At 45.9% G+C, this 24,983-nt stretch overlaps 1 protein-coding gene across 4 annotated transcripts in view; it reads right to left on the bottom strand.

Moving 5' to 3' along the window:
- MLPH (melanophilin) overlaps positions 1–24,983 on the bottom strand; it is a 75,957-nt gene that overhangs the window by 14,560 nt on the left and 36,414 nt on the right. For all 4 annotated transcript variants that reach the window (XM_083401752.1, XM_083401750.1, XM_083401751.1 and 1 more), the window contains exons 9-11: positions 22,817–22,980; positions 13,712–13,795; positions 11,720–11,923 (exon numbers count right to left, since the gene is read on the bottom strand). In XM_083401752.1, the coding sequence (XP_083257878.1) occupies positions 11,720–11,923; positions 13,712–13,795; positions 22,817–22,980 (452 nt within the window). The remainder of the gene's footprint in view (positions 1–11,719; positions 11,924–13,711; positions 13,796–22,816; positions 22,981–24,983) is intronic.

Below are 24,983 nucleotides of genomic sequence, written 5' to 3' on the forward strand. Positions count from 1 at the left end.
CTCGTACTCCCAGCAGGGTCACCCAAGGCAGTAAGGTCAAAGGGGAGGAGCTAGACAAAGAATGATCCAAGAAGTCCTCAATGGCAGAGCAGGCAGATGATAACAAGCAGTATGTTACAATGGCTATGAAGGCGGATGAAGGCTGCAGCAGATAAGAAACTACCAGTCGTCGTGATTTACTCAGGCAATCGGAATAGAGCCTTACTGCGAAGACTGTGCATTGGTCAGTGTGCACTGATCTACACACACAAAACAAATTAACGCACAGGCGTCTTCCAAAAACCCATCCCAAGCCCAAAAAAGTCCCATGGTAATCGGCAAATGGTAATGGGGGCAGGACTGTGAAATCTGGAAGCCCCTAGTCATGAACCAGCACATGGGTGGTGGATACAGATTCAGTCGCTCTGACTCAAGGAACAAGGCAGTTGAGCAGCTCGGCAGCTGTATCCATGACCGAGCAGCCCTTTTTAGGATCCACTCTGCTCACCCTGAAAAGGTGCCCTAAACATAGTCCGCCTCCCTTTTTCCATGACTGGATTACCACACCCAGCGGGGTATCCACACAATTAAACTGGGAAACACTGGCCTGCGAGTGCTCCAATTGGAAAACAGTCATGGACTTTGAAGACGCTCAAACTCAGGATGGAAGAGAGGAAGGCACACTTGGCAAACCCTCACCGTGATCAACTCCTGCACAGAAACCTATGTCCCCCTTGTGGAAGGACATGTGGATCCAGAATTGGCCTCCACAGTCACTTATGGACTCACTGTTAAGACCGTGTTCATGGAAGACAATCTTACTCGGCTGTGAGGAATCGCCAAAGAAGCAGCAACACTTTGGCCTGGTTGCTTTTAACTCAGTAGGATTTGTGTGTTTGTGGTAGGGAGGATTGTGTGTGTGTTTTCTTTTTAACACAGCAGCTGGGAGGGGGGGGGGCATTTAACACTGTTCTCTGCAGCTTGGTCCCAATGACTCTCTGCCCTTAAGCTTTGACAAGGAGGATGACATTGGTTAAATTGCAGCTACAAGACTCGTGATTTTTGGTATGACCATGGTGTGTGTGTGTCAAACCCATCTCCCCAAAGCTGTTGTTTTGGAAGAAAAAAACAATCTAGTAGCCAAGCACCCATTTTCACATAATGTGCACTACAGCCCTAAATGTAGCCGTTTGCTCTTTGCAAGACTTGGCTGGCTTGTGAATGAGCAGTCAGGGAGCTGGCAAAACTTCTTAGTGTTTATTAGCGATCCTAGAAGATCTCTGACTGGGAAATTCATCTGCAGGAGTGGGGTCTGAGCAGATGACTCTGCAGGTTGTGTATGTGAAAAACAGCAGCCTGGGACTTTGAAAGGGCAGAGACAGAAAGAAAGTGAAAGATTGCTGAGTTTCTTGATGGAGCTTCTGGAAAGTGCAGAAGGGACAGTGTGGGGAGCTGGGCTGCACAAGGAGTTCCCTGAGGACCTGCTGCCTGCTGAGCAAGTGCCTCCACTTGCCTCTACTTATACTCAGCTTTCCTATGTGTGAATGAACACAAATGCTAGGGGCACCAGAGGCTTCAGAAGAAGCCCAGCCTCCGAGCCCAAAGCAGGCTGCTTTGGAAGTATTTGGACCTTCATCAAAGCAATGCAGTAAGAGCCGTTCAACAGCAGACAGTGGGAGCTTGTGGACCCTCCTTCCTTAGAGGCTTTTAAGCAGGGGTTGGATGGTCAGGGATGCTTTGGCTGAGATTCCTGCATTGCAGGGGTTGGGCTAGTTGATCCCAAGGATCCCTTCCAACTCTAAGATTCTATGATTCTATGAAAGCAGTCTTATCTGAAGTGACCCTTCAGGCTACCTCTGAAGCTTCAGAACATGATGAGCTTTGAAAATGTGGCTCTTTTTATGTCCCCACCAGGCCAACTTAGACATTCATGGACCTCTTGCAAGCCCCCTACGGAAGGAAAATGTCACTGTTCAGGGTGAGGGTCGGGGAGAGTGAGGTGGCATATCTTTGTGACTGACAGCCACTGTGTGGTTTCGGGTGGATTTAGCAGGGCTCGCCCTTCACAAGGACACTGAAGCAACCCATCAGAGGTTGTTTCCAGAGCTCTTCTGCATGTTGAGTCTCTTAGGGGAGCCAAAGGGTCAGCCCAAGCCATTTTGCTCCTAGAGGACCCAGGGCAGCCCAGGTGGCACTGCTTGTGAGCAGGCGCAGCTTTACATTTTGCACTCATCAGCATCATCCTGATTACATTTCTGTAAATCATTTAGAGAACCATAGAACTGTAGGGTCATCTAGTCCAACTCCCTGTCCCTGCGTGGGCTCAGAACACCAGCCTTCTGGTTAACAGCAGCTGCCTCACTCGCCCACGCAGGGCCACAGAAGTTGACCAGACTGGGAGCTGAATCTTATTCTGGGACTGGTGATGGGCCAGGCATCTTCCACTGCACCTGGAGGCTAGCTTAGAGGGGGACCCGGCAGGAAGAGTGACTGGGGGAACTCTGAACGCTCCTCTCCCCTCAGCCACACAAGAGGCCCCTTCACTCTGCCCAATGGTAGGTCTGGTGCTGGTCACACATATGGCACTACACTAGACCTTTTCTGCTTGCATTACTCTATGGATAAGAATCCCCCCCCCCACCTCTTCATATTGCCACCAGTTTCAGCAGATATTAGTAGCCAGCAAACTGGGATGGCTATAACTCGTGGCACCTTCATGTGGTCCTTTCCTAGTTTATAATCCCCATTTACATATTTATAAGGTGAAAGACAAAACTCTCGTCCATTATTTGTGCACAGACTAAACAGCCTTATTTCCTTTATCCGCCTAAGACACACATCCGACTCACAGGTTTCTTTCAAGTCCCTGATAGGTTAGCGGCAACTCCTCCTACCTCTTTCTCAAGATCGAAGAACAGAGCCCTCTTCCTAATGCCTTTATCCCTCCAATGAGTCATGCAGGGCTCTTTCTTGGGCGTTAATGGCTCTTAAGCGCTTGGGCTGTGATGCCACACAAAGCCTTAGCCAGTGACCTCTGCAACCTCTATGCTCAGCCAAAGAGAGGCATTTTAACCCCTGTGCTGTGCAGTGGAAATGGGGGAATGAGAGGCAAGAGCAGAGCAGACAAGGAGCGGAAACGTATGTCGATCTTTAATTAAAGGGTCCTCATTGTCCCCGCAGGGCTCTTAGCTGCAAGAGGAACTGTCCACGTAATGCTTTGATTGGGATAATGCTTCACTCAAGGCAGATGCGACAAAGGCAGCACCTCAGTATGCAAGTGAAGAGCTCCCATTAGAGACACGAGAACCTCTTCATGCTGGGGAGCATCTGTGCCCAATGGGAAGAATTTTTATGAGGGGCAACTTCTCTTTTCTGCTCAGGACAATGCCAGGGGGGCTGAGAGGAAACCAGATCATTATGGAGATGGAGGACTGCAGAAGGGCGGGGAAACAGGATTTATACCATGTGAATTCACACATTTGAAATACATATTCAGCATGTCGCCACAGCGTTCAAATCTTGACTTTCTACATGTGCCATCATCACCATCTGCATATTAAATGAACATTTCAGTGATTGCATTGCAAGCTTCATGCTGAACTGATTTTAGAACTGAGGAATATGAGCACCCCACCCCCAGTCAAAAAATATTCAAATTAAGATGATTTCAGATTTAGGAAGCCCAGGGCAAGGTAGTCATCTCTGCTGCCTTGAATTCAGTACTGAAGCCACTATCATATTCATGTTTGGAATGTCACTTCTGAATTTCAAGCAGCATTGTGAAGGATTACTTACTCATTGGAGGTCTCCACTGTGCCGTCCCCACCCCACCCCCAAGTAAAAAGTGGTCTCTCTCATTAAACAATGTTTCTGTAGCCATCTTGAGCTCCACAGGTCATTAGCCCATGAGAATCTGCCTATCTAATAAGGCTCATGTTCCCAGGGCCGGCTGGCCCATGAGGCAGATGGAAGCAGCCACCTTGGGCGGTGGAATCCCTTGGGGGAGCCACTCCACACGTGTCCCCCCCCCCACTCCTGCTGCTACCAGCATTGCGTGGTGGCAGCTTCGGGGAACAGCCACTGCCGGCTGTGTGACCCCAGGAAATGAAGCAGCAATAGTGGCACCTTCTCATGTCACCTCAGGTGGTGAAATAGAATGGGCTGCCCCTACTATTCCCCAAAGGTGGATGGCAGAGCTGTCACAGGGTGCTGCTCTCTCAGAAGAAAGGAACACCCTGTGTCAGCCCATTGCTCTATCTACCTCAACACTGACTGCACCGACCAGCTGCAGCAGGGCTCTTCCCAGTCTTAGCTGAGCTGGAGCAGAGCCAGCCTGCCCATGAGGGGAGGTGAAGCACCTGCCTCAGGCAGTGGAAGGAGGCAGCACCCCACCCACTTGTTCCGATGCCAGAAAGCCTTGTGCCAGAGTACCTCAGTCCTTGCTGACTTCAGCAACGGGGCATGGGAATGATGGGGCGAGGGGCAAGACATTTCCGTTTTGCATCAGGCAGTAAAACGTGGTTTTGCCTGACTTGGAGATACCAAAGATGGAACCCGGGACCTTCTGCTGCAAAGCTTGTGCTCTGCCCCTGAGAGACAGCTCTTCCGGCAGGGAAGGCACCTGGAGGGGCAGACATGCCCAGGGAGCGGGGCTCTTGCCCAGCCGCATGGCTCATGGCGGACAGTGCCTCCCCAAGCGAAGCCTATTTTATCAGTCCCTTTCCTTTCAAGCCCCTTTCCTCCCCAACCTCACCAACTTGGGCAGACACCAACAGGAACACCAGAAAGTAGAGTTGCCACTTTTTAATCCGGCAGATTATAAGCAATGCAGCCACCAAGCATATCAGTTCAGCAAAATGACTATATCACAGAGCTCATCAAGTACAGTCAGATGCATCATATATGGCAGTGCTTAAGGATGAAGCTGGATGATGCGTAACTACTGCCCAGGGATCCTTGTCATTCTGCATAATGCAATTTTCACTGTCAGGGTAGCAAAACAATATAGATACCGTACATTGGACATTTCTCCTTAATTGTGTAACACCAGTCTTGAAAGACCTACATTGGCTCCCAGTACGTTTCCGAGCACAATTCAAAGTGTTGGTGTTGACCTTTAAAGCCCTAAACGGCGTCGGTCCAGTATATCTGAAGGAGCGTCTCCACCCCCATCGTTCTGCCCGGACACTGAGGTCCAGCTCCGAGGGCCTTCTGGTGGTTCCCTCACTGCGAGAGGCCAAGTTACAGGGAACCAGGCAGAGGGCCTTCTCGGTAGTGGCGCCCGCCCTGTGGAACGCCCTCCCATCAGATGTCAAAGCGATAAACAACTACCTGACATTCAGAAGACATCTGAAGGCAGCCCTGTTCAGGGAAGTTTTTAATATGTGACATTTTAGTGTATTTTTCATCTTTGTTGGAAGCTGCCCAGAGTGGCTGGGGAAACCCAGCCAGATGGGCAGGGTACAAATAATAAATTATTATTATTATTATTATTATTATTATTATTATTATTATCATCATTATTATTATTATTATTTTGAAATTGACACATCACACAGTTCAGCCACACACAGAACATAGTCCAAATGTATCCATAAGCTTTCTGCTTGTCCTGGAGTGCTCCCAAGAGAAGACTGTAACCATTATGAAGGGGTGACTCTCTCACAGAGAGGGGGGTTGCCAAAGAGAAAGCTGGGCTGGCCGTGCAGATGCACCCGTACATTGCCTAGCACGGCAGGTGTTGGCATTTGCCCTCCTTGCAGTGGGGCTGCAGAGGGTTCAGGGCTGAGTGATGGGGGTGAAGGCCTGCAGGCACCCTGTGTGCAGCGGTAATGATGGGGCTCTGAAAGCAAACCCTTCGTCTACATTTTCCCCATCCTTTAGCATGGAGGCCACTGTGGGAAACGGAATGCTGGACCGGCCAGGCTTGGGAGGCAGACTGTCAATAATGTTACACCCAAAACTTACCTTGGGTCAGGGAACAGGGAGTTGCTCCCCAGGCAGAGCATCATTTCCTGACAAGAATGGGATTGGGGTTACCAGTCCAAGTATCCATTAACAGAAAACTTGACTCTGTGCAGAGGATTCTGGAACTGGCAGTCCTAGTCCCAAGCCCAGCGGGGAAAATGAGCCCAGTGGGAGTACCCACTCGCTAAGTGACGGGGCCCTGGGGGAAGGGGGTGCATATGCCTGCAGGATCCAGGTAAGAGGAGGATCCAGGTAAGCAGGAGTTTGCTTGCCTCAACCCTGCTCATAAGTATTTGAAGAGGAGTGTTCACTTTTATAAATGAAATGGAAAATCCCATCTCAGAGGCACTCTTAATTGCCTGGCACAAAGGGAAACAGAAGTTTATAACCTCAGTTTCAGGTTTAGGAAGATGTGATATGAAGATGAAACTTGAATCAGGGGTTGATTCCTTTTGCCTCTGTTTTCTGTTTGAGATACCTGTTGCTCCACAGGTGTTTTAGAAATCTGTGCCATTTACGGTACCACAAGGATGGATCATTAGGACTGCACATGCAGCTTCTGCTCTCGGATATTGCTGGGATCCCTAACACAGTTCATGGCTACTCTATTCACAAGTGATCTTCATTCAGCTGGCTGGTGTTCAGACTCTGAGAAGGATTCTGAGAAGGATTCTGTCCACAAATGAGCAATTTGCTGGCTGAACTGAGTAGATGCTAATGTTTTAATTTAGACACATCTCTTCATGTGGTTTGGATGATGGGGATGTAAATGTTGCCAGGATTGTATGTGCATTATCACATGGCCCTGTACAAAGGATGTGCAACCTCAATTGTGCGTGATTACATTGGCCCAAAGCCTCCCTAATTTAGGTCTGCACAGGGCTGCCATACATCCAGAACTTCCTGGACATAGTCAGGATTTGGCAGTGTCCAGGCAGAAATAGCTGATATGTCCAGGAAGTGTAGATTTAGTTGAGTTTTCTTTAAAATAGCTCAAAAACTTCTTCTTCATTGAGATATTCCAAAAAAAGCTCAATGAGTTTGGTGTCCGGATTTTCACTTTTTGAAATATGGCAATCCTAGGTCTGCATCATCTCTAAAGACTTTCCTTCTTGAGAATGGAGGGGCAGCATGAATGGGGGGCAGGGGAGGGGGCTGGCAAGAGGCTGATCAAACTTGCTAAATCACTAGGGCTGATGCCCAGAATACTAAACATGCTAACTAAAGCTAAATATCTGTGGGATGGCTGAAAAAAGGCCAGGTTGGGAGATGAGATTTCCCAAGCAACAACCCTGCTGATGCTTGAACATGGCAATTAGTGGGCACAAACTGCATGGACCTGCCCCCATTTCGGAGGTCAACCTCAGGGTTGGGACCAAGGGCAAAAAGAGAAACAGCATTTCAGGAGGCATGTCTGCGCTACATGATGAGTGCTAATTTGATTGCTGAACAACTAATGTATGCACAGAAAGCAATTAAAATTAGTGTACGCAACACTGAATATTAGGACTTTTAATTGGTGTCCATTAAAAATGATGAAGGTGCAAAGCAAGAGAACCCCCAAATAGATTACGGTGGGTTTGCCAAAATATGCCATCTTCGTTTTTCTGCTGGTTTGCAGATTAAAAAAATAATCTTATTTTTTAGATCTGATGCGTTCAACAGTGTATTGATGTGGCGTTTGCCTATGAAGTTTGCATGTATTCATTTGTAGTTTGTCAACAGTGATTCATGAGCACATTTCTTATTTGTACAACTGTTTTTATGTACTTTGCTTGACTAACGTTTCCTAAGCAGCTTTGCAATATTTCCACTTCGTAAGTCTGGATGAATATAAAAAGACTAGAGTGATCCGTCTTTCGAGCCATCTCAGTGAAACCCAGCTTTGAATGACAATGCTTCACACGGCATGCGCATTTCAGGACTGTGGCTGCTGCACATTCAAAAAAAGATGCCTTTGATGGTAATGAAGTCTGAAATGAATGCAATGAAACACTGATCCAGATCTTGATCCAGTCCAGCTTGTTACTGCAGTGTGCAGGGTCTCTGTAGGAGACGAATGGTCATGTATAACAATGGCTATATACATGTGAAACTCAGTGAAATCTGTACCTGATATTCCAATGGCCGAGAAATTGTAAAGAGCAGGTTAATTGCTGCCAGCAAAGTCACTGCTTTTGCGTTATTGCAAAAAATGTTGTCTTTTCACTTTCATTTGTGAAAGTGCAACAGAAACAAAACATGCAATGTAAGTAAACTAGTAGAAGTATAAATAAATTAAGAAAGCCTTACAAGCTGATGATTTTTCAGAATTTATTTTGTATGCTACCCTGCTCAGCTCTCTGCAAGAATCTTCAGAGATCTCAATATGACGCTGCTGGGCCCTCTAGCAAGACAAAACTGCCTGGTACAGACTTCAGCATCATCCTGAACACTACCAAGGAAGCAGAGCATGAATGCTGCACCCACCTTGGCATGTTTAAGAAGGGGCGCTCTAGGAACTACGTCCGCCATCTTCTGGAGGGGATTCTATGATTCCAATTAAAGATGTGCAAATTCGAGGTGGGTTGTACCTTGCGATTTTTTATGTTGAATTAATATTGAATAGAGTCACTGTCAAATTACAGAATATATTGGAATCTGCTGGCAGGTTTGGAATTATGGCTCCTGGGGATTCATCTGGATCAGATTTCCATTCCCCAGAGTCTTTTTTTTTGGCCAGATTTGATCTGGGCTTGTTGGCGATGCTAGACCTGGGCAGAGACTTTGGAACTGGATGCCCAGGTCAGCTCAACTCCTGCTCCAGGTGTCTTTGAAATGCAGCAATGTGTGCCTGGGAGGGGGGATAATGAGGGATATTTCAGATGTTCAAAACACTAATTTTAATTTAAGTTCAGATACGAAGAAAAATTACTTCTGTTCATCTGAGCAATTTCTGAATTGGATGTTTGTGTGTTTGTAGGAGGCACTACCCTATCTCAAATGTCTACTAATTACCCCTCTCACTAGCATCTCATCATTTTCTCTTCCGAGTATCTTCATTTTTGAAGATCTTTTAGCCCAACCTCATAAGCTGCAGATGAACAACATGAAAGATCTCATGAGAAAAAGCCTCCTGCTCTTAGATGAAGATGAAAGTCGCCTTTCACAGAGTGATATAGAGAGCCTGGCTCAAGATCAGTGCTATGACTGTTCATTCAGAGGGGCAGAATGAGACTCGGAAACAATCAAACAGGGCAGGATTGACAAAGAAGCCATTAGGAACCCAAAGGAATGCAACTTTTGCATTTTGTGTTAATGTAGCCCCTCAAAAGGAAAAGTGCTCACAAAGATGCCAGACGCACACTCCTCCATTTTAAAATTACACTTGAATCTTGCCTTGTCCTTTATGTGTTACAACCAGACACATATTGGCCAAAACTATCAATACGGGTCCATAGACTCTTGGAATCAGAGACGGAAATGCCTCATTAATCACTGCATGGAGATAGTAATGGCTTAGAGCAGTGTTTTAGCAATGGCAAAAACCATTTGTTTGGCAAAGGCTTTTCAGTTTAAGAAGAATAACATTCCTGCCTAGGCTAATGGATCTGGCAAAGCTGAAAATTTATAGAGTACATTTACTCAGAAGGAAGTCCTGCAGAGTTTGATAGATTTATTAGATGTGTTTAAGATTAGATTCTTAGTTGTTTTACTCATATGTAGTCATGGGAAGTTGGAGAACCCCTGAGCTCCGACATGCAAATGCCTGAAAATAACAGGCTGACATTAAGTTTAACGGTTTGCTTGAAACACGATATATGTAACATGCATGGAGTGAGGATCTGCATGAACCATTTTGTAAACATACTAAACAGCCAGTCATTCTTCAAAGGTCAGTCCTGCAGGTTTCAAATGGGGCTTCGCTCACAGTAAGTATTGTTAGGATTCCAGCTTTTAGGGTGCAACTAGATGCGGAATCAAGAGGCCAGCAATCAGAGATTCCACTTGGTATTTCAAAGTGGAATAGCAGTTCTGGGGAGGCCCTGGATCCAAGTGGGGCTGCAACACAGGACAATGGATGTGATTCCGGAGTGAGTGCCAGGAACCACCAGAATGGTTTCTTTGTGCTTAAGCCAGCCTCTTGGGTGAGAAAGGAAGTTTGTGGGATAGTGACCTGGCGAGAGCAGACTGAAGCAGCCGCCTCGGGTGGCAGAATCCCATGGTGCCCCACCAGCCCCTGCCACGGCCACCAGAGGATTGGTGGCAGCTAATGGCAAGATCTCATGGAACTGAGGCAGTGAAAATGGACATCCCTGGAGCATGGAACCCATTCATGGATACATCTGCTGAATGCTTGGTGGATGGTAATGCATTTTTGAGCTCTCTTGTTGCAGGACTGAGCAGGGGTCCTGCGGGAGAGAGGGTAACCTGTAACAGCACCATCTGCCTGGGTCAGAGGGAGTTCAGGGGACTGCTATTATTAGGGTCTTTGGGATGGTGAGGTATAGAATGGGGGGTAGGCAATATTGCCATAGAAGAGTGGAGCCACTTGACACTTGCTGCCCCTGCTCAGCCCCCAACAGAGACTGGAGTAGCCATGTTGGTCTGCTCTCCCATCTGGTGGTGCTGTTACTTAATGCCAGCTCAGTCCGCAATAGAACAGATCTGATCGTGGATGAAGTGGCTGATCTGCTGTGCATGACAGAGACCTAGCTGAGTGAGCTCAGGGTGGGTGGGTGACCTTACCCAGCTTTGCCCACCTGGATATTCAGTGCAGCACCAGTCAATTTTGGAGGAGCAAGGGGGGAGCATGGCAGTGATCCATAAAAACCCCACCATTGTCACCAGGAGACCAGTCCATCTGGGAGCTTGACATGAGGGTTTGTATTTGGATGTTGGGAAGCAGAGACAGAGCAGGGATCTTGGTGTTCTGTCCACCCACCTGGCTGAGCTGGCAGAGGCGGTCATCAGCGCAGTGTTGGAGAACCCCAGGGCACTTGTTCTAAGGGACACCCATGCTGATGCCTCGTCTGGGCCAACTCAAAACTTCATGGCCACCAGGACAACCATGGAGTTGTCTTAATGCATCACACACCCAAAACATGCTGTGGGTCATACCCTAGATCTGTCTTTTTCCTACAGAGGGCATTGCACAGGATCCAGTGATCAGAGGGGTACCCCAAGGAGGAAGGGTGGGATATAAATTCAGTGAATACATAAATAAAATTAAACAAACCCTCTTCCTTCATTCTGTTCTAATCATGAAACTAGGGCCCTCCCTCAAAGCTGCTGCCTCTGCCTCACATGGTACCTGCTTGGCTTGCCCCAATGGGACAAAAACTGGGGAAATTCAGTGGAGGGAAAGATTAAATGCAAATACCCCAGGGCCATAGACCCCATGACTGCTATCCAAACACTATGAGATATGTTCATAAATCTCCCAGTGCCACATCTGGTGTGACCCTAAGTGTTATTTGTTAGTAGGACTTAAGGGTGGATTTGCAAAACCTTATTGCCCACATGGTGATTATGAATATCATCCACCCCCCCCCTTGCAGAATCATCATCTCCATTCAATCATATGGACAATTTCAGCGGAGATTGCAATCATCACCTGCAAGATGTACAATTAGGCGGTTCGAATCCACCCCAAGACCTGCGTTACAGCAACTAGCTAGATGAGTTAGGCTGATCATACCAGAAGGCAGGTTAGCTTAGATGCATGAAGACTACTTTCCATAAAATATAACAAGCAGAAGGAAAAGAAAGCCAAATGCAAGGAAGACCATACCTTCTTGGCATCAGTAGGCGGGTCATCGCTAGACGAGCTTATTTCTGGTATGGACCCTTCCTGCTTCATTCTGCCCTCCTTCTCCTCCTCTTCTTCGTCAGAAGAAACAGCTTTGTCACTGATGTTTCTTGCCAGCTCTTCTAGTTTCCTCCTCAGTTCCTTCTCTTCTATGCTAGGATCAGTAGGGGACTCCGGAGCTGGAGGCTAGCAACAAACAGACAGACAGACAGACAGACCAGCAATACTCAGTTTACTTCAGCCATCCAGTTCATGCTTCAACGTGCCTATCAGGACCAATCCAATACATTTTCCCACTTGAGCAGAACAAGAACATGGTGCCCCGCCTAGTATTCAGAGGTAGACTCTCCCTGAACCTGGGGGTTCTATTGCTTTCCCTGCTGAGGCTGACTAGGCAGGCAAGTGAGCAGCTTGGCTGCCCAGCTGAGGGGGCCTCTAGGTGTCAGGCTGGCGCTTGCTCGCTTGTCCACCTGTCTACCTCCATGCATCCCTCCCCCGGCCAGTCTGCCTTGGAGAGCTTTCATCACTGTCCAAGCCCCATGCCTTGCCTGCCCACCCACCTGATTTCCCATGGCAAGTTCTGAACTTACATTTATTTGTTCTTGCCCACCCCACCACGGAGTCAGTGGCAGCCTCTTTAGTAAGCATCACAAGGTGAAAATGATGAGCTCTAAAGCCTGGAAACAAGGACTAAGCCACACTCATCATTTCAAACAGCAACCCCCACCCCCCATATTTACAAGCTCCTATCTATGGAACGTTTTGCAACCTGAGCCATGTTGGGAGAAAGTTTTCCTTTGTTGATAAATTATAATCTGCAGAGACCAAGGACTTTTTCCGGCCTTCATAAATACATGACTATGTGGCATAGCCACCACAGAGTGCGCTCTCTTGTTACGTGAATGCAATGACAGCCAGTCTGAGCGTGCTCATTGGGCTCACACATTTCCCTTTTGCAGAAAAGAAAGAAAGAAAGAAAGAAAGAAAGAAAGAAAGAAAGAAAGTCCATTTTTTTGCCATCACTGAACATTTAACTTGGTGGTGTGGAAATGAAGAAGAACCACACCATGCCACCTGCCCATTAAGTAGTTTCAATGTGGAGACATAAAATAGGGGTTGTCTTCCACTTGTACATTAAATGGGCAGCATAGCTGCTGTTGAAAAAAATCACTAACAAAAAACAGTGTCAAACACCTATTAAAAGCACAGAGCAAAGTTACCCTTGCAGCAGCTGCAGCCTTCTTGGGTGCTGGCTCTGTCACGCACAACATCTCCAAGGCAGTTCGCACTTCACATGACATGGCCAATGCATGCCTTTAATTGCTCACCTGTTCTAAAGGTTTGGAGCACCCAGCGCATGAGATTAGTGTTGGGCAGCAACCAACCTGTCTGTGCACCATACGCAGCAGGCCTAAGTGGGTGAGGAAACCTGTTACACCCAGGGCTTTTTCCCTAGCCACAACTCACTGGAATTGAATTCCAGCACCTTTGCCATTCTAAAAGAATAAGGGAGGCGTTCACGGTGAGTTCCAGCACCTCTTTTTCTAGAAAAATAGCACTGTTTGCAACAATATTCACATAGTTTGTGTTTTCAGCTGACTGCATTATTAGGTCAGTGCTGGTATTTGTTGTGTCAGGGCAAGTTCTTGGAAAGGAGAGTTCTCCATGATGAATTCTGAATGAGGTGATCAGCTTCCAACATGGTGCTTTCTCAGGATGGGAAACTAATGTTTTCTGGGTTTTCCGATCTTCTTATTTTTCCATTCTGCCAATGGATGGTTGACATGGACCACATTGAGGTGTGTGAGGACCAGGCAAATGGAGGAAGAAGGAGATGAACTATTCACCCATTCTTTCCCAAAAGGAAGTGAATGCTAGTCTTCTCTGACGGCCGCAATATCCAAAACATTCCCTTTATGATATAATAGGATGGACAACCTTGGGTGGGGGGGGAGTCCTCTTTCCTGAGTTTACCTCATCTGGGTGAACCAGGATCTTCTCCTCAAGACGGTTCAGCATGCGCTCAACAGCTGACATGCGTTTGTTCAGGTCAAGTATCTAAGAGAAAGGAAAGACGACAGCATAGGATAGAGCCCACCACCACAGTTTTCTTAGCAGCTAAAGAGAAAGTGCAGAATAGCTTCCGCCACCTTTGCCCCTAGACGGAGAAATCAGGAGATCTTGCAGTCCCAGCCACTGCAATAAAACAAAAGCAAAAAACAGCAGCACAGCTAATTTTAATCTGTTAAAAAACAGCAAGACAAGCCTTGTAATATTACCAGAAAAACCCAAATGAGTTTGTTTTTTAAGATGATAAATGTGAGTTGTTTTTTCCTGGTTTTTTGCACTTGCAGACTGTCCATGTGACACCATGCGCTGAGACTGGGAGGCCTTGATTTAAGTTCCAGATCAGTTATAAACATGTATACTTTAACTTGCTACCCTTTTGTGAGCTAAATGGGAAAAAGGTTTTTGCGAAGATAAATGAAGTGAGTAATATAAATTTCTTCACGCCGTAAATGTGCAGTGGAAATTACTGGACTCAACAACGCCAGATTATTTATAGGTAATCTTTTTCAGGCTTTTCACACAAGGGTTCGACACTCAAGTTCCCAAAAACTACAAATCTGTTACCCCAATCAAGGCACATGTGGTAAAGGAGAAAGCTGCTCTATGGTTTGTGGCTTCCATATGTTTTATTTCATTTCTCAAAGTCCTCCCCACCCCCCTTTCCTTTCCCTAACACCCCTGCTACAGAGGAGCAATGTGGTGGATCAGGACATCAGTATTTAATTTAACAACAAAATTCTGGGATGGCGGCTTTAAGAGCAGGAGAGCAGTAGCATTTTTGGTGAAAATATACATTGCAGTTTGCTATATCAGATTACGACCATTTTGTGCTAACATATTCTTCCCAGGATCACCATGAAAACAATGCTTACGTAGCGCAAGTCCAGCTGTGGAAGAACTGCATCTTTCATTACTACAGACTTTCATGAATAATGCCTAAAAGGGGGGGCTTAAGGGGAGGATGAAGGAATAACAAGGACTTAGACTTGTTCCATTGGAAGGTGAACAATAAAGTTTTTTATTTGTTAAGTAGGAAGGGAGGAATGTCCAGATTGTGCAAGTTTAACTGCCTTTCCCAATAACTTCCAAAGTTTGAGTTTTATATGAAGTTTGAATGCAGGTCTCTCCTTCTCAAGATGGGGGGGGGGGGGACAGGAGACAAAAGAAGGAACTGCCCCCTGTGAGGGCAACTTCCTCTGTAGGCCTGGGGCTCAAGCATACGGCAAATAACACCATGTTATTTCTTTCTGTGTTTTTATATTGTAAGCCGCTCTGGGATACTTGTATGAAGGGTGCTTATTATTATTATTATTATTATTGGTGTCATCAATGTAATTGATAATTCATACTTATGTGCCAATGCCTTGCCTAACTTGTGAGGAAACATAATTCTCCTTCTCTTTCATTCTGTTTCTGTTGCTTTGCTTTTTTAAAATGAAATGAGGAAGGGGTGGCTTATTGTGGTTGCAGCCCAACTGTGAGCCTTCCTCCACCAAATCTGTTTGCCCAGATGCCTCACTGCTCTCTTCAGCATCCGGCTAAGTAGTAGTAGTAGTAGTAGTAGCAGTAGTAATAGTAATAATAATAATAATAATAATAATAATAATTTATACCCCGCCCATCTGGCTGGGTTTCCCCAGCCACTCTGGCAGGCTTTCAACAGAATATTAAAATACAATAGTCTATTAAACATTAAAAGCTTCCCTAAACAGGGCTGCCTTCAGATGCCTTCTATAAGTCTGCTAGTTGTTTTTCTCTTTGACATCTGGTGGGAGGGTGTTCCACAGGGTGGGTGCCACTACCGAGAAGGCCCTCTCCCTGGTTCCCTGTAACCTCACTTCTTGCCGTGAAGGAACTGCCAGAAGGCCCTCGGCACTGGACCTCAGTGTCTGGACAGAATGATGGGGGTGGAGATGCTCCTTCAGGTCTACTGGGCAGAGGCCGTTTCCCCTCTTTGCCCACACTTTGTGAAGTGATTCATTTGCATTGGTTAAAAATGCTTGAAGGGCACATTTATTGCTGCCTATGTATTTCTTGATTCTTTTTATTTATAACTAAAATAATGTTGTGGGTTGTAGGGCGGTATATAAATTTTAACAACAACAACAATAGGACAATAGACCCCCTGAGTGCTTTTACAGTAGGGCCTCTTATGCTTCTTATGCTTTTGTGATTAATTGCCTCATTTTTTATTAATTCCCTCATGGATAATTTTTACCATATGGATATGCATAGCAGATTAAAGCACACTGGGAAAGATGATTGTAAAATTGGCTAGGGTCAAAGTAATGCTGTAATCCATATCCTTAATTGAAAATATTTTCTAACGGATCATAATATGCAGCCTGGCAATGTTTCATGAAATTCTGAAGAGAGTTTTCAGCAACTGAGTCCAGCTAGAAGCAAGCACAACATTGATCAAATCTTTTGACAAATTAACCAGATGAAGCTGGCAATCTCTCAGATGGAAAACCAGAGAAACAAATGCTTTGTAAAGTCTAGCAGAAGTGACTTTGTGGCAGATTAAAGGGCATCAGAAATATGAGTTCTTTCTGCCATGGTTCCAGTTTAGGATTTGCTGGCTCTAATTTCTCTAAGCCCTTTCCAGGGCTGAATGAAGACCAGCGACATCTCCCCTTGTGGGTTGGGAGAGGAGATGAGGGGAGGGGTGGCAGAGGGGATGGGTGGTCCATGCTGGTGGGGATCTTTTGGGATGGGCCGGTTCCTCCTCCATCTGCTGTGGGGAAATGAAACTCCTCTGTAGTTCAGCTTGTGTCAGAATATTCTATTCACCTAAGTTTTGCCACTAATTTTTAAAAGCCCCTTTTCAGTTTTGAATCAAAACAAATGAGCTTATGAGAAGTGCTTCCCTTCCTTCATTCCTATCCCAGCTTTCCTCCAAATACATGGTCCTTTTTCCTGTTCATATAAGGGTCATCCACACAGCCCTCCTCATGCGCACCGAGGCCGCATCCCCTGAGGTTCACGTGGTGCAAGAGGGAGCGTTGCAGGTTTGTGAGGGCTGTTGGCACACTCCATCTCCCTGAATGCTGAATTGCTGAGAGGAAGGAAAATGGGAAACCAGTTGGGAGACGAAAAGTAACGGTGTATCCTGGGAAAGGACAGAGGAAGAGACGCACAAGGATGCAGTGGCGTAGAGTGAGGGGTGCAGGGGGGGCCGGCCGCACCGGGCGCAACATCTGGGGGGGGGGGCGCTCGCACTCGCAGCTCTCTGCCCCTACCTGGCTCACTCACTCTCTCTCACTGCAGTGCTGGCTGTGCGAATCCGATCCGAGCCGCCGGGTTGCCGCCCACTGTGGAGGGGAGGGTGCCAGGCGTGCGGTGCGGTGTGGAGAGAGAGCGAGGGACTATCTGGGGGAGGGACAGTGCAGCGGGGGGGGGCGCGCAAATTACGTACAGCTTCTGCGTCAAGTGGCCAGCATGACTAAGCCGCTTCTGGTGAACCAGAGCAGCGCAAGGAAACGCCGTTTACCTTCCCACCGAAGTGGTACCTATTTATCTACTTGCACTTTGACCTGCTTTCGAACTGCTAGGTTGGCAGGAGCAGGGACCCAGCAACGGGAGCTCACCCCATCGCAGGGATTCGAACTGCTGGCCTTCTGATCGGCAAGTCCCAGTCTCTGTGGTTTAACCCACAGCACCGTGTCCCATCTTAATGACTAACAGATGCCTAAACCTGCTTGCCTGGGCATTGAGATCCGCAGGAGAGGCGCCTCTCACTGTTTTGCTGTGATTACACAAGAGATAGCTGGCTTCTTCATTGTTTAGCATTCATTACCAGCTACTCCTTCAGAGGGTGGATATGGCTGCTAAACGTTTTTTGCACGAATGTGTTGTGATTCCGGAAATGGCTGTTTACATTGTTAGATTGCATTGCAGTTTATTGTTTGCAAGTTGTTGCAAGCCACTTCAAGGGAGCTGTGTAATAAGCGGGATAAAACTGTCAAATTCCAGAGTCTGCCATGTGAGTCTGTTGCAGCAAATATAGCAAAAAGTCTTCTGTTGCAAAGGCTAAGGTTGGTGTCCCTTCACAGAATCCTAGAATCTTTGAGTTGGAAGGGACCCCGAGGGTCCTGTAGTCCAACCCCCACCAATGCAAGAATCTCAGCTAAAACATCCAGGACAGGTGGCCAGGAAAGCTCTGCTTAGAATCATAGAATCCTAGAGTTGGAAGAGACCACAAGGGCCATTGAGTCCAACCCCCTGCCAAGCAGGAAACACCATCAGAGCACTCCTGACATATGGTTGTCAAGCCTCTGCTTAAACACCTCCAAAGAAGGAGACTCCACCACACTCCTTGGCAGCAAATTCCACTGTCAAACAGCTCTTACTGTCAGGAAGTTCTTCCTGATGTTTAGGTGGAATCTTCTTTCTTGTAGTTTGGATCCATTGCTCCGTGTCCGCTTCTCTGGAGCAGCAGAAAACAACCTTTCTCCCTCCTCTAGGTGATATCCTTTTCTATATTTGAACATGGCTATCATATCACCCCTTAACCTCCTCTTCTCCAGGCTAAACATGCCCAGCTCCCTTAGCCGTTCCTCATAAGGCATCGTTTCCAGGCCTTGGACCATTTTGGTTGCCCTCCTCTGGACACGTTCCAGTTTGTCAGTGTCCTTCTTGAACTGTGGTGTTTTTGCCCAGTTCTCTAATCTGTCAAGGTCGTTTTGAAGTGTGATCCTGTCCTCTGGGGTGTTAGCTTAATAGCCTCCAGGGACTGAGCCCAGGTGCATCCATCAGTGGAAGGGGGGAGGCCATTTTTGGTGACTGTTCCTCCACCTGCATCCCAGTGTCCCAAGAAATCTGCTGGATTGGAGCCCCCCCCCCCCGAGCAGACTGGGAGGAAGAGGCTGCAGGGGATTCAGTGTCATGTGGAGGTGGCTGTAACCACCCTAACAAATATATTTAAAATTTCCTAGTTTTAAGGGCCTACCTGAGGGTTGTTTAAGCATTACCCAAGAAGGTTGGTTAGTTAAAATTTAAGTTTGGCAAATATTTGTGGAGACAATCTAAAGTAAGGCTGTTTATCCTATTGTTGTTTAAATTTTAAAGTACAGTGGTGCCTCGCAAGACGAAATTAATTCATTCCCCGAGTCTCTTCGTCTAGCGGTTTTTTCGTCTTGCGAAGCAACCCTATTAGCGGCTTAGCGCTATTAGCGGTTTAGCGGCTATTAAAGGCTATTAAAGGCTTAAGGGATTAGCGGATTAGCTGCTAAAAGGCTATTAGCGGTTTAGCGGCTTAGAAAAAGGGGATGGGGAGCGAAAAAAAATCTCAAGACTCGCAAGACATTTTCGTCTTGCGAAGCAAGCCCATAGGTAAATTCGTCCTGCGAAGCGCATTGAAAAATGGAAAACCCTTTCGTCTAGCGGGTTTTCCGTCTTGCGAGGCATTTGTCTTGCGGGGCACCACTGTATATCAAAATTTTGCCAGACAACACAACAAAATGTGAGCAATGACAGAAAATCAGATGAATTTTTGTTGTCTACACTGAAGCACTTCAGAACTTTGAGTCTGATATTCTATTTTTCCCTTGAAACAGAAACAAAATTTCAAACACAGTGGAATTTCCTGTAGGAATGAAATTCTATTCTGGAGTTGGCTCTAATTGAAACCGTGCTTAGCCCTGCTCTTGGGCTCTGCTTCCACTTAAATCCTCCCATAGGTCAAAGGGACTGCACGGCTCTCCAGAGCGCAGAATTTGCCCCCGACTGTGAACATGGCAGGAATAATAGGGTTACACTCACCTTATCTCTTATATCACGGCCAAGACTAAGCCATTTAGGTAGCTAGGATAATTGGATTACCCCCTTAGCTCAGCACAATTCATTAGACCTCAGTATTTGAATCTCTGCAGCTAAAGAAAGCTTGGCTCTTTCCTAATAAATCCCAATTGTGAGGCTTAACGAGTTCATGACGAAAGCAGACTACAAACATTTGGAACTAAAGCACGGCATTTCTGACACATGTGCTATATCTGTATAAACGAGGCTGTATCCTCTCTGCTAAAATAATCTCAGTGCTAAGAATCTTAATATCTCAGGGCAACGCTAATGCCAAAAACATTCCTCTTAAGATGTGTCCTGTTTAAAGGCTAACAATATATATGACAAAAATAACACCAAGTTAAGTTCAGCCTGGATAGCTCAGTTGGTTAGAGGGTGGTGCTGTTAACACCAAGATTGCAGGTTCGATCCCTGCATGGGACCGCTGCTTATTCCTGCATTTCAATTCTATGATTCTGTGAAAATGAAATTTGTTTATGTGCCTTGCATTTGCACATTGTGAATTCCTGCTGTAATTTCTTGAAGAATTGTGTGTGTTTCTGTTGTTAAACCCAAACTAATAACAGCTTTGGCTATAATGTCAGTAATTCAGACCCAACTACCTCTTTTTAGGCACCTCCAAGCACTGGGGCAAGCCTGGCTCAGGGCACAAGTCCCATTCAAATGTATCATCCTTTCCAAAAGGAGTTTTCCACATGGCATGGTGTGTGTGGCTTGAACAGGAAGAAATAACTGCCCGCTTTTCTGGGTCATGGCCAGAATTTGTATTTGAGGTGGTGCTGGTGGCGAGTATTCAAGAGAATACAAGAACCCTTTCCATAATTCAAATCCAGGTCAACTGTGGGAGTCTAATCTAAAGCAGACAGGAAGCTGGCTAGCGTCTGCTCTGGATTGAAAAATGTTTCGAGTTGTCATTGCTGGAAAGTGAAGTTGCGAGAAGGTACAGACATGAATCCTGGTATATGGGGAATGTCCGTTGTGAAAGACTATTTGCTCTTTTCATAGCGAAACGCTCTAATTGAGATATACAAAAGTACAAAATGAGCTTTTCAGTAACTGAGATTACTGATTATAGAGGACCACCATATAGTAGCTACTTTGATAAAACAAATTCAGACAAGAGAAGATCTAAGAGTTATGGAATAGAAGTAGCTTTAATCTGCTCATTTTTTTGTTTTGTTTTGTTACAAACACTAAATGCTTACTGTATCTGAGTATAATTAACTTTTCGCAGAATCAACATGTGTTTTCCCGAGTAGCTCAAGGGTCTTGGGTAAAGAGATAATAAATCTCATTTTACAGAGAAAAATAACAACTCAGTTGCATCAGTCAGACTAGCAAGTGACAAGTCACTGTGACCGAGCTCTGCTGTGATTTGGACACTTGGAGGAAGCACTGAAGAGAGTTTTTGATGCTTAGATGCCCCGCTCCAAGATTTGTCCCTGATCCAAGAGCCCTGGTGAGATCACTTTCAAGATGCCTAGTGTGGGGGAAGCCATTGGCAGCCAACAGAAAACCATAAAAGGCTGTGAAATTGATGGCTTTCAAAAGGTGGGAATGTCTGTAAAAATCAATAACGCCAAAAGAAAAGAAGAGCCGAATTGTTAGAGGAAAGATAAAATGCAGTGTGTTTCTCAGTAAGAAAAGTAACAAAGATGGAAGGGCCTGTTCCTCAGTATTAGTTACTTAGCATTCAGTGGTAGACTATGAGAACTAGTTCTGGTACAACATGTTGCTGCTTCAATTCTAGGAAAGTAGAAGCAAAAGTGGGCCATAACATCTCTGCTTCACAGATGAAAATATAGCTGAACAGGGCAAAACACAGCCCCAACGTCTGTGAATCTCCCCATCCCAATACACTCTAAATCTGAGGTGGCTAAACCTGAGCCAAGGGTCTGGCCCAGCCAAGGACCTCACTGATTTTGCAGTATGGCTGGCAGAGAAAGCCCAGAGGCCAGATGGGGATGGCGAACAACATTTCCCTCATCAGTTGAGTAGGGAGAGGGAATTGCTGCCAGAGCAGCTGAAGGTGGAGGGCTGGGGCTGGGGGGAGAGAGAGTTGTGAGTAGGTGTAAGTATAATGGTTTAATTGACTCTGAAATTGAGAATGTCTGAATGTATCTTGCTAACAGTGGCTGCATCCTGAGAGCTCTCTGAGCTCTAACTAGTTGATAATGAACTGAGGGTTTAACTTTGATGAAGGCATTCAGTTGCAAATTCGCCATCTTGTAAGAGTTGTGGCTATTTTTCTTTGTTTCCAGGCTCCATGGGAGAAGGAAGTGTAACAGGAGCTCAGGCTAATGGAACCTATGTGTGTGAGAGAGAGCTATGTTTGTCAACTCTGGTTATAAGTTATTTTATTTCTAAGAAGATGAACCTATGCCTTGGACGGGCAAATGTCTTATGGTATTATGTATTATGTAGATGTATCTTCAATGATTTTTTTATCTGCAATAAGGTGACCACACCAAATGTTGCCCCTGAGCCACCAGAGGGCTGTCCAATGATGAATGTGGCACTCACGCCAAAACAGGTAACCCACCAGCTCTGAATAGCAAAGGGAATCAGGATTGGGACCATGGCATATTGGCAGTGGATTAATCCCGCCATAGTCAACACAACTCCCACTGGTATAATATTAACTGTTGGAAATGTGAGGTACTTTCTCTGGTCCTTGGCTCCAGAATTCAGTTCACACTGGCCTTAAAGTCCCAGGTGTCTTCATGGCTTTTCTGAACTCCAGATTCCAGTTCAGAACTTGGAAGCAATTGTGGATAAGCATTAAGATGCACACATTTAATGTGCAATCAAACAAATGAATAAGACGCTATGCTGGAACTGGTCTCAAGTTTTCACAGTGTGAAACAGAACTGAGTCTTAAGTAAAACTTTCATTGAGATTTGAATGTCTGAATGAATTGAATTGCTTGGTTGTAAACTGGAAAAATAATTAAAAATTCACGGTAAGTTTCCTTGTTTTGCAGCATGCTTTCTCTGAAACCTTGAACAGAAAAAATATAAAAACATTTCGTTGGGCAGGCATTTGACTCTTGCAATCTTGTGTTCTCTCTGTGTCAGTCAACCTTAGTCTCTAGTTTGCTCCAGGACATAGATTCTTTCTCTAAGCCAAGAGTCACCCTTAAACCCCAGCTTTTGCCTTACTTCAGTGGCAGACGCTTCGAAGGAAGGTGTCCAATTCCTTATTTACCTGATTTCCAGATGGATTTATGTTCTCCTGGGATGAGGCTCGGCTCCTGCGTTTTGTGTGGTGGGGCTGATAGACAAGGGTCTTCTGCGCTCCCTCCATGTCTTCCTCGGAAGTGTCCAGATCAGCTGAGTACTGGGATGGATGCTGCTCATCCCAGGAACGGCCTTTGGGAACAGAACAAGGCTGGGATTCAGAGCAATAGACTCAAAACTCAAATCTTGTGTTTCAGGGCAATCTGAGCGAGATTACTAATTTATGAAACTTTCTGGAAGAAGTTTCAATTTATTCACTTTGGCCTCAGATATGTTTACCAAAACAGGGGAAATAATAATAATAATAATAATAATAATAATAATTATCTATCGATCTATCTATCTATCATCTATCTATCTATCTATCTATCTATCTATCTATCTATCTATCTATCTACCCAGCCCATCTGGCTGGGTTTTCCCAGCCTCTCTGGGCGGCTCCCAACAGAATTAAAAGCACAATAAAACATCAAACATTAAAAACTTCCCTAAACAAATCAAAAGCTGGAAGCAAATAAATTGCAAGGAATAGAATATTTCTATAGCCAGGTGCTTGTTGCTTGCCAGTTTTCAACCCAGAAAAATCAAAATATGTGAAAAGTGTGGCCATTATTTCAGGGGCAAACTAGATGAAAGAGATATGTGATCAGATTATCTATTTCTTTAAAAGTTTGCAAGAGTGGGGGGAGGCTTAACCCTGTCCCTGTGCTTTCCCACCTTCTTTGGCAATTTGACCTATGAAGAGAAAGTTACATGCACCCCAAAGTTTTCTCTTGTGGAGCAAAAAGCCACTTTGGGGATTGGGAAGGAAGGTAATGCTTATTGGGGAAAGAGTGCTTAGATAAACCCCGATATGCTGTGAAGCACACAGTCCCCCCCCCCCCACTGGGCAATGGCTCCTCTCCATTTATTGCTCCTCAATGCCCCATGCTAAGAGGAAGGAGACCAGGCTCACAGAAACTCCCGCTGCCCTCCGTGGCCTATGCAAAACTCTCCAAGCACATCACACTCTAGGGGACCCTTCTCAAGTTTGCTTAGATCCTCTGCAACTATAAGGGGAAGGCTCTTGTCACCAGTTCTGGAGTTCTGTCCCTGTATTTTCCACAGTAGCTCAGCCCTGGTTTGTTGCCGGCCTTTGAACTCTGAGCAGCATTACCTAACCAACAAATGAGGAACACACTGAGCAGCATTTGAGAGGCTGCAGGTGTCTAATCTCTGCACCATGCACTTTTCCGTTCCGTTACCTTGTTAAGAGAAACCACATTAGGGATAATTTGGTTTCCAATAATCACATTTCCCAGGTATTTATAGTAACTGTAAAGCACTGAAGCCTGTGGCACAACAAAACCTTCTGAGAGTAACTGGACTGGGATCCATTTCCATAGACAATTTTACAATAAGTTCACTTAAAATGTAAACCTCTGATGGGCAATGTGAGACTAGGAAGAAGAGCTATCTGCGTCCTGCTGCATGGCATTCTGCACCTTGCCAAAAGGCGTAAATCAACGTGCCACCCCCAAGTGCCAAGAAAGAAGGTCTTCCATCTGCCAGAACTGTAGGCATTGGCGATGGCCTGGGCTTATGCTTTTGGAGTGTCTGTGTGATGAATTCATTCCAATTGCCCTTCTATGCACTCCAGATCAAGAGCTTTTTCGTGTGGGCCAACTTGTCTTGTCTGTACCATTTATGACTGGAAGACTGAATTGCATGCACTGCCACATGAGGGAGGGGGTGTACAGTTTATTGACCTGCAACAATTGCTGGTGTGGCAGCCTCAAAATTCTAGCCAGCCTTGAACCATGAGGGAGAGGGAGAGGGGGGTTTCAGGAGGGGCGGGGAGGACTTGGGGTCTCTTCCAACTGGGCTTGCAGTCAGGCTTGGAGCTGGTTTGCTAGCATTTCAGCGGGGGGGGGGGGGGGAGTTCCAGAGACTGGGAATGGGAACTGCAGGAACTGGAGTTCTTTCACCTCACAGCTACCATCCCCACAATCCTAACCCCCCTCTAGGATACAGTCATACCTCTTGCTAAGTTTGCTTCAGGTTAAATTTTTTTCAGGTTGCGTCCTGCGGCGGCCCAGAAGTAATGGAACACGTTACTTCTGGGTTTCGCCGCTCACGCATGCGCAGATGCTCAA

Source organism: Podarcis tiliguerta (assembly GCF_965153285.1).
Source record: "Podarcis tiliguerta genome assembly, chromosome: 1".
In the NCBI taxonomy this organism is placed as follows: domain Eukaryota; kingdom Metazoa; phylum Chordata; class Lepidosauria; order Squamata; family Lacertidae; genus Podarcis; species Podarcis tiliguerta.